The sequence below is a fragment of the Dendrobium catenatum genome, unplaced genomic scaffold (assembly GCF_001605985.2).
Source record: "Dendrobium catenatum unplaced genomic scaffold, ASM160598v2 fragScaff_scaffold_1344, whole genome shotgun sequence".
Taxonomy (NCBI): domain Eukaryota; kingdom Viridiplantae; phylum Streptophyta; class Magnoliopsida; order Asparagales; family Orchidaceae; genus Dendrobium; species Dendrobium catenatum.
In genome coordinates this window covers 549,206-565,046 of record NW_021319806.1, presented here as the reverse complement: position 1 = coordinate 565,046, position 15,841 = coordinate 549,206, and the positions used below count along the sequence as shown (strand labels likewise).

The 15,841-nt window shown below is 38.6% G+C and overlaps 1 protein-coding gene and 1 pseudogene across 1 annotated transcript; both read left to right on the top strand.

The window, feature by feature from the left end:
* The first annotated feature begins 5,005 nt into the window (after nucleotides 1–5,005).
* On the top strand, nucleotides 5,006–8,257 carry LOC110096873 (annotated as a pseudogene).
* Nucleotides 8,258–9,532: 1,275 nt separating this feature from the next.
* On the top strand, nucleotides 9,533–11,847 carry LOC110096870 (WAT1-related protein At3g18200). Its single transcript, XM_020822999.2, has 7 exons — nucleotides 9,533–9,781; nucleotides 9,894–9,956; nucleotides 10,069–10,185; nucleotides 10,281–10,521; nucleotides 10,655–10,813; nucleotides 11,156–11,307; nucleotides 11,428–11,847. The coding sequence occupies exons 1-7, from the start codon at nucleotides 9,588–9,590 to the stop codon at nucleotides 11,549–11,551; spliced, it is 1,050 nt and encodes a 349-aa protein (XP_020678658.1). The 5' UTR covers nucleotides 9,533–9,587; the 3' UTR covers nucleotides 11,552–11,847.
* The last annotated feature ends 3,994 nt before the right edge of the window (nucleotides 11,848–15,841 follow it).

Below are 15,841 nucleotides of genomic sequence, written 5' to 3'. Positions count from 1 at the left end.
CTTCTTCCTTGCGCCTTCACATTCCTTCTGCGACGAGGAGGAACTTGGATCCACGGTCCCAGATGGTCCTCAACTTCCTGCGAGCTAGCCTCCCTTGCAGTAGTATCCCCCCTTTGTTCAGGATGTGGTTCCACACCTTTGTCTCTATCAATATTGCCATTAGCCCGAGAAAGGCTACTGTTTTCATTCGTAACCAATGTCGGGTTTCCTTTCTTTCTTTGCTCCAAGTCAGATTTCTCCAGACAACCCGAAGAAATCCCAGGTCGACTGTTCTCCCCTCCTTCTCTCTTTTCCAATAGCTCTCCCGGTCGCTTGTTCGTTAGTTTGTCTTGTCCCACCACCTTAGAGGGGCAGAAATCCCTTCGGTGCCCAATTCTTCCACACCCATAACACATGAGTCCAATGCCTTCATACTCCACCTTCTGGTAGAATCTGTCATTCAAACCATTTACCCAAATTCCTGCCTATAGCTTGTTAACCATATTCATCGGACACACACCCAGGCATACTCTCTTCTGCCCCAGTTTCTAGTTTGCGCATCGATCTAGAGAGGGATACCAATCCGTGAAGCAATTCTAGAGATGTTGCAATCATCCCAATACTGCAAGGGGAGATTGGGCAACCGTATCCAAACCGGGGAAGACAACCCTTCCATAGACCCCGGGGAGAAACAAGGCGTCCACCTATCCAATCCAACAAAATTACCCCCAATAAACTAGGGACCTCCACATAGAACCGCATCTCTAGCTTCCATAGAGGAGAAAATGCAGATGAATCAGTCAAAGCCCTTAGTAGTTAGCTGAAACTCACCAAATCTTCCCTAATGCCGTTGGATTTTCAACTTCAACAAGAAGTATGAAGCTTTTCGTCCCAGGATTTTCCCCACAACCGCATGCTCTAGCATATCCATATTGGCCTTAACGAGCTCCAGATTGAGATCCACAGAGGTCCCATCCCCGGATATAGCATTTATCTCTTTGGGACGCGGAATCGGGATATGCTCCGGCTTCCTCCACGGGTTCCCAACACCAGCCGAAAACAAGCTTCCTTGGGTCACGCTCTTCCCTTTAAGCTCCCCACATTTTACACTGGACTGGCCAGAATCAACATTTCCACTCATGTCGAGGTGTTACCTGATGGTTTCCTCGAGCCAGGGGTAAAGCTTCCAGCTCCGTGCACACCATCGGCGTCTTCTACAATAATGTCCATCTCCAATGCCGAAATACGTCCCTCCGTAGCTGCATTATCCAGCGCACCATTACTCCAATCCGCAAGATCCGAGCTAACCTCCATCGGACAGGAGCGTCCCGACATAGCTGCGTTCACATAAAAAAACTCCTCCCCATCTACCCTTCGTTCCGCAGAATGATCTAACTCTTCCACCTCCATCAAAGAATCCTCTTCATTAAACGTTGGATTAAGCGTCATACTCACCGTCGACATTGAGATCGGTTCCTTAGCCTCCTTCGGGGTAGAAACTTCCTTTTTAGCCCCGTCAGATCTAAGTTGACTAGAGCCAGCCTTCCCAAGCTGCTGCGCCCCTTTAGAATCAACGCTCTGAGGCTTAACCTCGCAGCGCCCTTCCACCAAACCATCTGGACCAGTTTTAACTGAGTTCTGAGCTTTCCCCTTCTCCCTAGTCATCACAGATTTACTAGGAGAACACTCTCCTAACTTCTTCAATCCTCCCTATGCAACACCTGATCGATGTCGCTCGTCGCCTCTAGCATTTCTGTCACCACTGCCCCCGCTTGAGCGGGGAGGTGACCTTTGGTCACCACCCCGCCATACCCAGAGGTTCTCTCACTACAATCGCAAAGAGAGAGAAAAAATTGATGGCATTTAATGATATCAGAATTCGACGATCTTGGGCTCGTTGGATTCATCTCGTCGAGCCGCTCGATTCGACTATAAGCATGTCAAGTTTGGAAACCGTATGATAGTCTAAATTATGATTTGAACCTTCCAAATGAGCTTTGGGTCTTTGATTTGGACTCATTTGGGCTAAGATTGAGTCGAATTTGGTGTCGTTGAGTTCATATTTTTTATACGTTCAGTTCGAATATAAATTTGCTAAAATCTGAGTTCAGATGGTCTCTGATTTAATTTTTTGATGATATCAAGGAGATTACACTTTGTTCACTAAACACTTTGAATGGAGCGGAAGTCATCGTTTTATTGGTGTATGTGAAAGATAGAATTAAAATAAGAAATAATTGGTGAGAAAAAGAATATCTGAAGTAGTGTTTCATCAAGAATTTGAGATAAAGCAATTATATAAATTAAAATATTTCCTAGGATTTGAGGTTACGCACTCACGTTAAAAAATCTTCAATTTTCAGTAGAAGGAAAAGAAAATTTGATTGTTAATCTACTTAAACACAACATTGATCTAAATCATAAATTAGGAGAATCAAAACAAGACACTATATGCCAATGACAATGATCAAGCTTTATTCTTATTGTACTCTTTACACTCCTATTTATAATCAAATTTTTAACACTATTACATGTTAGAGATTTTAAAACTTTTATAAAAAATTAAATCAGAGACTGACGATGACAAAGAGGTTCGCAGATCATTGAAGCGTCAGAGTCTGATAATGAACTGGACCGACTAGGAAACCTGGATATCTCAGATTCCGAAGAAGAAATTGTAACACAGCGTCGAAGAATGCCGACAAATATTGAACATCCGCGCTATGAATTCCAGGTAAAACTTGACATACCTTACTTTGATGGCAAATTACACATTGAAGACTACTTGGATTGGGAGAGGTCAATTGAGACGTTTTTTGAATACATGGAGATTAACCCAGAAAAGCAAGTGAAGTATGTGGCTTGTAGACTCCAGGGGGAGAAAGTGCTTCAAACACGGCGCCGGGAAGGACGTGGCCCAGTTCGCAGTTGGCATCGAATGAAGCAGTTTTTGCGAGGCCATTATTTACCAATTGATTATGAACAGATGTTGTACCTACAATATCAACATTGTGTGCAAGGAAATAGGACCATCAATGAATATACGGAAGAATTCTACCGTTTAAGAGTTAGAAATTACTTAAACGAATCATAGAATCAATTGGTGGCCAGATACATTGGCGGGCTTCGAGAGGTGATTCAAGACAAATTAGAATTAAATACTATGTGGTCTTTATCCCAAACGGTGAATTATGCCTTAAAAGTAGAGTTGCAACTGCTTAGGCATTCTCGTCGTCATCCAGTAAGGCGATCTCATGAATCTGCAACTGAAGTTGCTAATTCCACTAATACAGCTTCGCATCAAGCCAACAAATCTCCAATTGTGAGCACCGGGAACTTGGGACCAATCAATGTAACTAACAAGTCCCCAGAAACAAAGGTGGTACAGAAAGGAAGAGATCCAAACAAGGAAAATTCGTATGCTAAGCCAACCAACATCAAATGTTTCCGCTGTTTTCAACAGGGACACGAGTCAAATGAGTGTCCGACGAGACCACAATTACAATTGCTAGAAGCTGATATAGATGAAGATGGGATTGAGTTAGAAGCTGAAGGTGAGATTGCAATGGAAGATGTAGAAGGAGATGGTGGAGAACCCCTTGTGTGCATCATGGAGAAATTATTGTTAGCCCCCAAACAACCCAACATGACACAACGAAATGCTCCGTTTCGTACCAAATGCACAATCGGCGGAAAGGTTTGTGAGCTGTTGATAGACATGGTGCGAGCACTGCAATTAAAGACCACAAAAAATCCAAATCCATACAAAATTAGCTGGGTGAAAAAAGGGATGAAAATGTCGATGACCGAATTATGCCGGGTGTCCTTTTCTATTGGCAAGCATTATACTTGCAAAGTTTTATGCGATGTGCTAGAGATGGACGTATGCCATATTATTTTGGGAAGGCCATGGCAATACGATGTAAGGGCTATATACGACTGTCGTGCCAATACTTATGCATTTGAGTGGAACGGCCGGCGACTGCGCTTGTTACCAAGTAATGACGGTTCAGAAATTAGTGTTGAAAAAAATAAAACAGCTTTGTTCACTGTCTCAGCGGCAGCACTACTCAACGCCTGGAAGGAGGCCTCCATAATTTTGGCTCTTGTGGTGAAAGAGACAAATATTACTGTGGGCAAGACAACACTACCTGAGGAAATAGATAATATGATTAAACAATACTCAAATGTTTGCTCAGAAGCTCAACCCGCTGAATTGCCCCCTATGCGAACCATCCAGCACCAGATTGAGCTCATACCAGGAGCAACACTACCTAACCTGCCTCACTACAAGCTCAGTCCTAATGAGAACCGAATCCTACAGCAAATAGTGGATGAATTGTTGGAAAAACAATTGTACAACACAGTCTAAGCCCATATGCCGTGCCAGTCCTGCTTGTGCCTGAAAAAGATGGTAATTGGAGGATGTGTAAAGAGCTATAAATAAGATTATAGTCAAGTTCAGATTTCCGCTGCCGAGGATGGAAGAAATGATCGAAAGGTTAGCAGGGTCTACTATTTTTTCTAAATTGGATCTTCGCAGTGGCTACCATCAAATCCGAATCAGGCCAGGAGATGAATGAAAAACTGCCTTTAAAACTCACGAATGTCTATATGAATGGAAGGTAATGGGGTTTGGCTTATGTAATGCTCCATCTAAATTCATGCGACTAATGAATAAAGTGCTAAAACCTTTCCTCAATCGTTGTTGTGTGGCATATTTCGATGATATATTGGTTTTTAGTTCCGCACTTGGTGATCACATCGGCCATCTAAGAAGTAACCTTGAAACATTTGAGGAAAAATAAATTGTATCTAAATCTGTCAAAATGTGAATTCGCAATTCCATTGGTGACATTCTTGGGTTTCAAAATTTCTGCTGAAGGCGTTAGTACTGATCCTGCCAAAATTTCGGCTATTCAACAGTGGCCGAAACCAAAAAAAGGCAAAAACTCTAACAGGCATATGAAGTTTTCATGGGCTAGCAAATTTTTACCAGAGATTTATTAAGGGATTCAGTAGTTGTATGGCTCCAATCACCGATGTGCTGAAACTAAAAAAATTTGAGTGGGGTGCCGCACAACAGCAAAGTTTTGAAAACATAAAAATAGCTCTTACCTCAGCGCCGGTTCTTGCTTTACCTAACTTTGAAAAACCATTTGCTGTAGACACAGATGCTTCGTCAATTGGCATTGGAGCGGTCTTAACTCTTAACTCAGGAAAAGTGGAAAACAAGCCTATAGAATTTTTCAGCGAGAAACTCTGTGCTTCGAGGTAGCGGTGGACAGTCTATGAACAAGAGCTATATGCCGTCGTGAGGGCCTTAAAACAGTGGGAACACTACTTACTCCATCAAGACTTTGTTTTTTGTAGCGACCACATGGCTTTGCAATATATAAATACACAAAAAAATATTAATCGAATGCATGCACGTTAGATCTTATTTCTACAAAAATTTATGTTTGTGTTAAAACACAAAAGCGGTGCTCAAAATAGGGTAGCGGATGCCTTAAGCTGACATACTGCTTTGCTCACTCAGCTACAAACGAAACTCGTTGGCCTAGAATCCCTACAGGAATTATATTCAGATGATCATGATTTTGTTGTAATTTGGCAACGTTACATGCAAAGAGATCATGTAGATGATTATTCGGTCAGGCACGGCTACCTTTTTAAAGGAAATTTGCTTGGCATTCCTAATTCGTCCTGGCGACAGCAGATCATCAAGGAAATACATGCCGGAAGTTTATCCGCCCATTTGGACCGTGACAACACCATTCTACAGTTACAAAACAAATTTTTTTGGCCTCACTTAAGAAGAGATGTGACACGATTTGTAGAGAGATGCCCAATATGTCAAGCCTACAAAAGCGGAGGACAGAACACTGGACTTTATTTGCCGCTATCTGTACCGGACTCTATTTGGGAAGACTTAAGCCTAGATTTTATACTTGGCCTACCTCGTTCGCGTCGAGACAATGACTCAATTATGGTGGTCGTAGATCGTTTTTCAAAAATGACGCATTTTGTGCCATGTAAAAAATCTTTCGACGCTTTGAACGTTGCCAAGCTGTTCTTTCGCGAGATCGTACGATTGCATGGCATTCCTCGCTCCCTAGCTTCGGATCGTGATATGAAGTTCATAAGTCATTTTTGGAGAGAACTTTGGAAATGATTGGATACTAAAATACAACTTAGCTCGACTTATCATCCGCAAACTGACGGCCAGACAGAGGTAGTCAACCACACACTGGGGAACTTGCTCCGCTACTTGGTACAGCAAAAACCGAAACTATGGGATGAAGTACTTCCTCAAGCAGAATTTGCATTCAATCTAATGTCAAATCGGCCAACTGGTATGTGCCCTTTTAGTATTGTTTATACCAAATTTCCAAACACTATTGTGGATGTTGCAGTTATTCCAAAATGTGCAAATAAGGCTGCTGCCAATATGGCTGAATAGTTTACAGATAAGCTATCTACTGTTCGTGCAAAACTGCATCAAGCCAATGCTTATTATAAGCAACAGGGCAGATGTTCATCGGCGTGAAAAAATCTTTCATCCGGGTGACTTGGTATTAGTTCCCCTGACCAAGGAACGCCGACCACCGAGAACTTATTCAAAGCTAAGTCGTAGAAATATTGGGCCTTTTCCAATCCTCCATAGAATTAATGAAAACGGCTACGTGAAAGCTGACCTTTATCCATACTCACCACCTGATGACGGCCGGGTGACATCTGTATTAGGAGATGACAGCATTCTTCATGGTGGGGGCGAATGATGCGGAGCATCTTAATGAACATTATCCGGCAGCACAACTTATTGCCACTTACTACTGATAGTTAGTTAGGATTACTACTTTATTGCATTTTATTAGTTCTGCTGCACATGAGTGCAAATAGTGGTTGTTTACACCTTTTTTAGTAGCTTTTTATCAGGCAAGGTAATATAGGAATTGGGGACGGGAAAGAAGAGGGAACTTGATTTTACAACTTCATAGAATTGCTACAGGTTCTTAGAACTTGTGTTCTGAGCTCTGTTTTATTGGTTTTGTTCTGCTTGCTCTAACCTTCTTTGCAGGATCCCTACATCAACTTGTCTCCAACATATGTATCTGCAATACAAAATTCAACTCCAGCGATCACATTTGCGATTGCTGCAGCCTTAAGGTGATTCCAACTTTTCCGCAAAAGTAGTAATTAGTTCAATTTGACTTGCTTAATTTACAATTGTTTTGGTAACATTATTGGCAGTAGTTAATATTGCAGGCTTGAACCATTGAATATTAAGAAGAGGCATGGCATTGCAAAAGAGATGGGAACTGCAGTTTGTATTAGTGGAGCAACCATCTTAACCTCTCCTCTTCTTCAAAACCACCTAAACCTTACAGTACTGGGAAAATCCTTCATCTCTTCAAGCCAGATAATGCATTGGACCTTAGGCTGTGTCTATATTCTACTGAACTGCATTGCTTGGTCTGGTTGGATGGTTTTCCAGGTACTGATGATGATCAAGCCCTTAATTTCTTCCAAAAACTTCCTCATGTTAAATAAATAATCAATTTATTAGATGTTTGTGGTTCATCGTTGAAACTTAATATTGATTATTTAAATAATATCCTAATTTTCAGGTACCAGTGCTCAAGCACTATCCAGCTAGGTGTAATACAGTTTATTGTCATAGCAGCATTCATTGAAAGAGATGTTGAGAGGTGGAAGATCCATTCAGGAGAAGAGCTCCTTGCCGTTCTTTATGCGGTACGCAATTAACTCTTCAGTCTCCAGCAGCTGGCTATTTATTTATTGATATTTTACTTATCTCTCTCCTTATTTTCTCACATTGGCAAGCTCATCACAATTCAAGCTAAAAAAATTAAAATGAAAGAACGTAGACACTTGTCTCTCCCTCATTTATTATTCTTCATTTTATTGAAGTTGATAGGCTGACGAGAAGGATATTAATAGGAACAACTAATATTGTATCTAACATCTCATCAGTTATGTTTTGGATGTTTTTAACGTATAGGGACAAGGGACAGATTCGCTAAACAAGCCGGATTTTTTATTGATTTAATAATCCATGAGTGACAAAAAATTATTAATGTATTTTTGTCATAATCAGGGCCTAGTTGGTTCAGAGATTACCTTCTCTCTTCAGACTTGGTGCATTGATAGGGCAAGCCCACTATTCGTTGCTGTTTTCCAACCTGTACAGACTGTCTTGGTGGCCATCCTCGCAGCCATTGTACTTGGAGATCAATTGTACTCTGGAGGGTAAGCATAATAGCCGTAGCCATGGATTTTTTACTCATGCTTGCCCATTATTGCTTGAAAAAATGATAATATTTACTTCTATGATGCATTAATATTTCATAATAATAAAACGTGTCATTTTGGGTACTTGCTTGACATGTATTGGATACATCATATATGTTTGACAAACATGTCATAAATAATAATATTTTATTTTAAAAATATATTACACAAAGTTAAGCCAATATTTCCATTTTATTTTAAAAAAACTAATTAAATAATTTAATGGGCATTTAATATTAATTTTTATTTTATTATTTTGCTCTATGTATCTATGATTTGCTATAATGTTTATTTTTTATTAAATAATTAATTTTGTAACTTTAAGCTAACAATCTATAATACCGTGTGAATATTTCTCCTTCAATTAAAATTAAAATATTTAATAGATTTATATTTTTTATTTTAAAAGAGATTGAAATAAATTATTATTATTTATAAAATTACTATATCATTTTTTAATTCAAAATTTTAATATTATAATATTATATTCAATATGTATCTATATCATATAATTTTAATAGTAAAACTATCTCTACTTCCTATTATTACATCTTAATTCACTTGCAAGTGCAACTTATTTTAATTACTTTCCTTTTCTATATTGTACAATGTCATATAGAGTGAGAATCTCAATGGGAAAAGATAGAAAAATTAGGGCGTTGCTAAATAGTCATTGCTCAATAGTGGACAAATTAAGTTCCGCAACGTCACAATCATTCTCATTAAATCCAATGATTTGGCTTTGTCACTGTGGATCTCCACTCAAAAAAGAAAAACAAAAAGAAAAAAAAAATGCTCAAATCTATTAATAATCTAATGTAAAGTTTTTTTTTTTTCATAGTAGGATTCAAGGGGTTTAAATGTAATGCTATAAGAATTTCGATCAATTTATCTCAACTTTTTTTTCTTACTTATCTTTTAATTTCTTTTTTTATTTTATAGTTTCCATTGAAATCATAATTTTTTTTTCATAACAAATGAGCCAGATCATGAACTTACTCAAACTCATTATTATAATTTTATCATGACAGCCAAGCTGATAAGCAATAAATACCTTGAACAAAAATATGGTTGGTTTGCAATTGTAAGATGATAGAGTGCGTATTACTGCATACCGTCCATTCCCATTAGTTTAATGTTTACATGGCCAGTTTCTCCCTGTTTTTTACTTAAATAATAAAGATGGTTCGTATATATATGTTCCCTTATCTCTTCTCTATTCAAGCACCATATTAAGCCAAGCTCTTGAGCAGTTGAGGGAGAGAACTAAAGTGTGACCAAAAAAAAAAAAGATGGGAAGAGAGTCTCAATTTTCTAAGAAGTTGAAACTCCTCATAACCGTATTTTTGCTTCACTTGTGCTATGCAGGATCTCACATAGTGTCAAGAGTGGCGCTAAACATGGGGATAAGCAAACTCCTACTCCTTGTCTACAGAAATATCATTGCTGTAGTTTTGCTGGCTCCCTTTGCCTATTTTCTAGAGAAGTAAGGCATTGAATTTCTTAATTGAATGTCACGCAAGTGTAATGGAGCGTAAAATACTATTTTTTTTCCCTGCAAATTAATGACTGCATACTCCATTCTGTTTTCTCTTCAGGAATGACAGGCCACCTCTTACCTTCTCGATCCTAATTGAGTTGTTTCTTCTTGCGCTTTGTGGGTAATTAGGCAATAATTCAGCTAATCAAATAACCCACCAGCAGTTTATACAGACAAGTATGGTGGTTTTTTTCAAAATTCACCATGTTTATTAATCACTGAATGCCTTGTAGAATTGCAGCTAACCAAGGGTCTTACATACTGGGTTTGTACTACTTGTCTCCAACATATGTATCTGCAATACAAAATTCAACTCCAGCGATCACATTTGCCATGGCTGCAGCCTTAAGGTGATTCCAACTTTTCAGCAAAAGTAGTAATTAGTTCAATTTGACTTGCTTTACAATTGTTTTGGTAACATAATGGGCAGTAGTTAATATTGCAGGCTTGAACAATTGAATATTAAGAAGAGGTATGGCATTGCAAAAGTGATGGGAACTGCAGTTTGTATTAGTGGAGCAACCATCTTAACCTTGTATAAGGGTTCTCCTCTTCTTAAAAACCACCTAAACCTCACAGTATTGGGAAAATCCTTCATCTCTTCAAGCCAGATAATGCATTGGACCTTAGGCTGTGTCTATATTCTACTGAACTGCGTTGCTTGGTCTGGTTGGATGGTTTTCCAGGTACTGATGATGATCAAACCCTTAATTTCTTCCAAAAACTTCCTCATGTTAAATAAATAATCAATTTATTAGATGTTTGTGGTTCTTCGTTGAAAATTAATATTGATTATTTCAATAATATCCTAATTTTCAGGTACCGGTGCTCAAGCACTACCCAGCTAGGCTCTCAGTAACGACACTCACATGCTTTTTTGGTGTAATACAGTTTATTGTCATAGCAGCATTCACTGAAAGGGATGTTGAGAGGTGGAAGATCCATTCAGGAGAAGAGCTCCTTGCCGTTCTTTATGCGGTACGCAATTAACTTTTCAATCTCCAGCCGTTGGCTATTTATTTATTGATATTTTACTTATCTTTCTCCTTATTTTCTCCCATTGGCATGCTTATCACAATTCAAGCTAAAAAATTAAAATGAAAGAACGTAGACACTTGTCTCTCCCTCATTTATTATTCTATATTTTATTGAAGTTGATAGGCTGACGAGAAGGATATTAATAGGAACAACTAATATTGTATCTAACATCTCATCAGTTATGTTTTAGAGGGGACAGATTCGTTGAACAAGCCAGATTTTTTATTAATTTAATAATCCATGAGTGACAAAAAATTATTAATGTATTTTTGTCATATTCAGGGCCTAGTTGGTTCAGGGATTACCTTCTCTCTTCAGACTTGGTGCATTGATAGGGCAGGCCCACTAATCGTTGCTATTTTCCAACCAGTACAGACTGTCTTGGTGGCCATCCTCGCAGCCATTATACTTGGAGATCAATTGTACTCTGGAGGGTAATTATAATAGCCGTAACCATAGATTTTTTACTCATTTACACTGCCAAAATTATGTATATATGACTCTAAATTTCACAGAAATTTTAGTAATTTCCTATATTTTTTTAATGAATGCAGGCTTATAGGGTTCATAATTATAATGGTGGGGCTTTATTCTGTACTGTGGGGGAAGAATGAGGAGAACAAAGTTGGAAAACTGGAAACAGAGGATCTCACAAACCACCTTCTTGAACAGCAATAAAAGTCTGAGAAAGTCAAGACATGAAGGCATTAAGACATTATTCTTGTGACATTTTATTATCAATAGCTTTCTATTAATGTTATCATAAGAACATGCACTGAATATCCATGTTGAATTTATGAAGGGGGGGCGAGCATGCATGCATAAAGCTAGCTAGATAAAATGAGCTTCCATGAAGTTGATAATATCTTAATTTCAGCATCAAGGACTCATGCTTGGCCATTATTGCATGAAAAAATGATAAAGTTATTTACTTTCTATGATGCATTAATATTTCATAATAATAAAGCGTGTCATTTCGGGTACTTGCTTGACATGTATTGGATACATCATATATGTTTGACAAATGTGTCATAAATAATAATATATATATTTTAAAATATATTACACAAAGTTAAGACAATATTTCCATTTTATTTAAAAAAAACTACTTAAATAATTTAATGGCCATTTAATATTAATTTTTATTTTATTATTGGGATTTTTACATACATAATATCTAAAACTATTGAAAATACATATCTAACACCTAAACATTAATATTTACTTATCTACCACTTAAAATCTCCATTTTCTTCTACTCTACCACTCCGTTTATATGCGTGTCCTCTTCCGTTCGTTCGCGCGAAGGAAGTTTACAACCCATAAACAAATCAAAATAGCTCAAAGTGACTCACCGCCGGAAGTGTCGGTACAGGCATCAGAACATTTCCATTCATCGTCTTTCGTTCCTCTCACTCCCTTTCTTAATATCCTTTGTCTTCCTCGCTATTTTTCTCTCGAGCGCGCTGGGCTTGCGTTGTGGTGGAGATGATATGGGAACGAGGGAATGGTTGGCGCTTGCGAGGAGCCAGACTCACTTAGGTGTGTTAATATTGGCGGTGGACCTGTTTGGGCTAAGATTTTAGCTTGTAGTGTATCTTGGCACTATTGCTCCCAACAAATTCCTGGGGCTCCAAATCCCATCTAGCAACCCACCATTGTTGCCAAATAAATCTGCTTCATAGCTTCTGGAATCAGAACAAGAGGACTTGAGATCAGCGACGACATCGAGGATGGAGAAGGCCTTGGAGATGCAGGCTAGGAGGGAGAAGGCTATGTGATGTTGCTGCTGTCGGTACTAACCTCATTAATGCCATTTCCATCAGAATGCGGACCCACACGCGGCCGCCGGTGGTCCTGGCTGGGACGTCGATGATCCAAGTTTGGCCGCTGTTGAGCTGGATGCCGCCGCCGAAGGGCACTGCGGTGAAGGTGGCCACTGAGAGTGATGGGATGTGACATTATGTGTAATGGAGTGGTAGATAAGTAAATATTAATGTTTAGGTGTTAGATATGTATTTTCAATAGTTTTAGGTGTTATGTATGTAAAAATCCTTTTATTATTTTGCTCTATGCATCTATGATTTGTCATAATGTTTGTTTTTTATTAAATAATTAATTTTGTAACTTTAAGCTAACAATCTATAATATCGTGTTATTATTTCTACTTCAATTAAAATTAAAATATTTAATATATATATATTAAAAGCTGTTGAAATAAATTATTATTATTTTTAAAATTACTATATCATTTTTTAATTCAAATTTTTAATATTATAATATTATAATCAATATGTATCTATATCATATATTTTTAATAAAAAAACTAGCTCTACTTCTTGTTATTACATCTTAATTCACTTGCAAGTGCAACTTATTTTAATTACTTTACTTTTCTGTATTGTACAATGTCATATAGAGTGAGAATCTCAATGTTGTCAATGGGAAAAGATAGAAAAATTAGGGCATTGCTAAATAGTCATTGCTAAATAGTGGAACATCGAAGCTTGGCTTAACAAGCTGAAAACCTTTCGACTGAAGTTCATCGGTTCTTCGGAGAGGTTCGGCAGGAGCTAACGGCGATTAACGCCAAATTGGATCGCACGCATCCGGTGCAAGTCGCGGCTCCAAATGCAGGTTTGGCTGCGAGGAGGGGTTTTGATGGAGACTGACGACGACAAAGAGGTTCACAAATCATTGAAGCTTCAGAGTGAGATAATGAACTGGATCGACTAGGAAACCTGGATATCTCAGATTCCGAAGAAGAAATTGTAACCCAGCGCGAAGAAGGCCGAGAGACAAGTCAAATGAGTGTCCTACGAGACCACAATTACAATTGCTATAAGCTGATATGGATGAAGATGGGATTGAGTTAGAAGCTGAAGGTGAATTTGCAATGGAAGATGTAGAAGGAGATGTTGGAAAACCCTTTGTGTGCATCATGGAGAAATTATTGTTAGCCCCCAAAAAACCCAACATGACATAACGAAATGCTGTGTTTCGTACCAAATGCACAATCCGCGGAAAGGTTTGTGAGCCGTTGATAGACATCGGGTGCACCAAAAATGTAGTTTCTTGAGCCATGGTGCGAGCACTGTAATTAAAGACCACAAAGAATCCAAATCCATACAAAATTAGCTGGGTGAAAAAAGGGATGGAAATGTCAGTGGCCGAATTATGTCGGGTGTCCTTTTCTATTGGTAAGCATTATACTTGCGAAGTTTTATGCGATGTGCTAGAGATGGACATATGCCATATTATTTTGGGAAGGCTGTGGCAATACGATGTAGGGGCTATATACGACTGTCATGCCAATACATATGCATTTGAGTGGAACGGCCGGCGACTACCCTTGTTACCAAGTAATGTCGGTTCAGAAATTAGTATTGAGAAAAATAAGACTGCTTTGTCCACTGCCTCAACGGCAGCACTACTCAACGCCTGGAAGGAGGCCTCCAGAATTTTGGCTCTTGTGGTAAAAGAGACAAATGTTACTGTGGGCAAGACAACACTACCTGAGGAAATAGATAATTTGATTAAACAATACTCAGATGTTAGCTCAGAAGCTCAACCCGCTGAATTGCCCCCTATGTGAACCATCCAGTACCAGATTGAGCTCATACCAGGAGCAACACTGCCTAACCGGCCTCACTACAAGCTCAGTCCTAATGAGAACCGAATCCTACAGCAAATAGTGGATGAATTGTTGGAAAAATAATTGATACAACACAGTTTAAGCCCATGTGCCGTGTCGGTCCTGCTTGTGCCCAAAAAAGACGGGAATTAGAGGATGTGTATGGACAACAAAGCTATAAATAAGATTACAGTCAAGTTCAGATTTCTGCTGCCGAGGATGGGAGAAATGATCGAAAGGTTAGCAGGGTATACTATTTTTTCTAAATTGGATCTTCGCAGTGGCTACCATCAAATCCGAATCAGGCTAGGAGATGAATGGAAAACTGCCTTTAAAACTCGTGAAGGTTTATATGAATGGAAGTAATGCCGTTTGGCTTATGTAATGCTCCATATACATTCATGCAGCTAATGAATGAAGTGCTAAAACCTTTCCTCAATCGTTGTTGTGTGGCACATTTCGATGATATACTGGTTTTTAGTTCCACACTTGGTGATCACATTGGCCATCTAAGAAGTATCCTTGAAACATTGAGGAAAAATACATTGTATCTAAATCTGTCAAGATGTGAATTTGCAACTCCATTGATGATATTCTTGTGTTTCAAAATTTCTGCTAATGGCGTTAGTACTGATCCTGCCAAAATTTCGGCTATTCAATAGTGGCCGACACCAAAAACTCTAACAGACATACGAAGTTTTCATGGGCTAGCAATTTTTTACCGAAGATTTATTAAGGGATCCAGTAGTTGTATGGCTCCAATCACCGATGTGTTGAAACTAAAAAAATTTGAGTGGGGTGCCGTACAGCAGCAAAGTTTTGAAAACATCAAAACAACTCTTACCTCAGCACCATTTCTTTCTTTAGCTAACTTTGAAAAACCATTTGCTGTAGAAACATATGCTTCCTCAATTGGCATTGGAGCGGTCTAAACTCAGGAAAACAAGCCTATAGAATTTTTCAGCGAGAAACTCCGTGCCTCGAGGCAGTGGTGGACAATCTATGAACAAGAGCTATATGCCATCGTGAGGGCCCTAAAACAATGGGAACACTAACTCCATTAAGACTTTGTTCTTTGTAGCGACCACAAGGTTTTGCAATATATAAATAAATAAAAAAAAACATCAATTGAATGCATTCACTTTTGATCTTGTTTCTACAAAAATTTAAATTTGTGTTAAAACACAAAAGCGGTGCTCAAAATAGAGTAGCGGATGCCTTAAGCCGACATACTGCTTTGCTCACTCAGCTACAAATGAAACTCGTTGGCCTATAATCTCTACATGAATTATATTCAGATGATCATGATTTTGCTGAAATTTGGCAATGTTGCA

Bases quoted from the DNA above. Each gene is read 5' to 3' on its own strand.
- LOC110096870 (XM_020822999.2), top strand. From the start codon at position 9,588: ATGGGAAGAGAGTCTCAATTTTCTAAGAAGTTGAAACTCCTCATAACC. The intron at 9,957-10,068 runs GTAATTAGGCAA...AATGCCTTGTAG, and splicing joins TTTCTTCTTGCGCTTTGTGG to AATTGCAGCTAACCAAGGGT. The intron at 11,308-11,427 runs GTAATTATAATA...TAATGAATGCAG, and splicing joins GATCAATTGTACTCTGGAGG to GCTTATAGGGTTCATAATTA.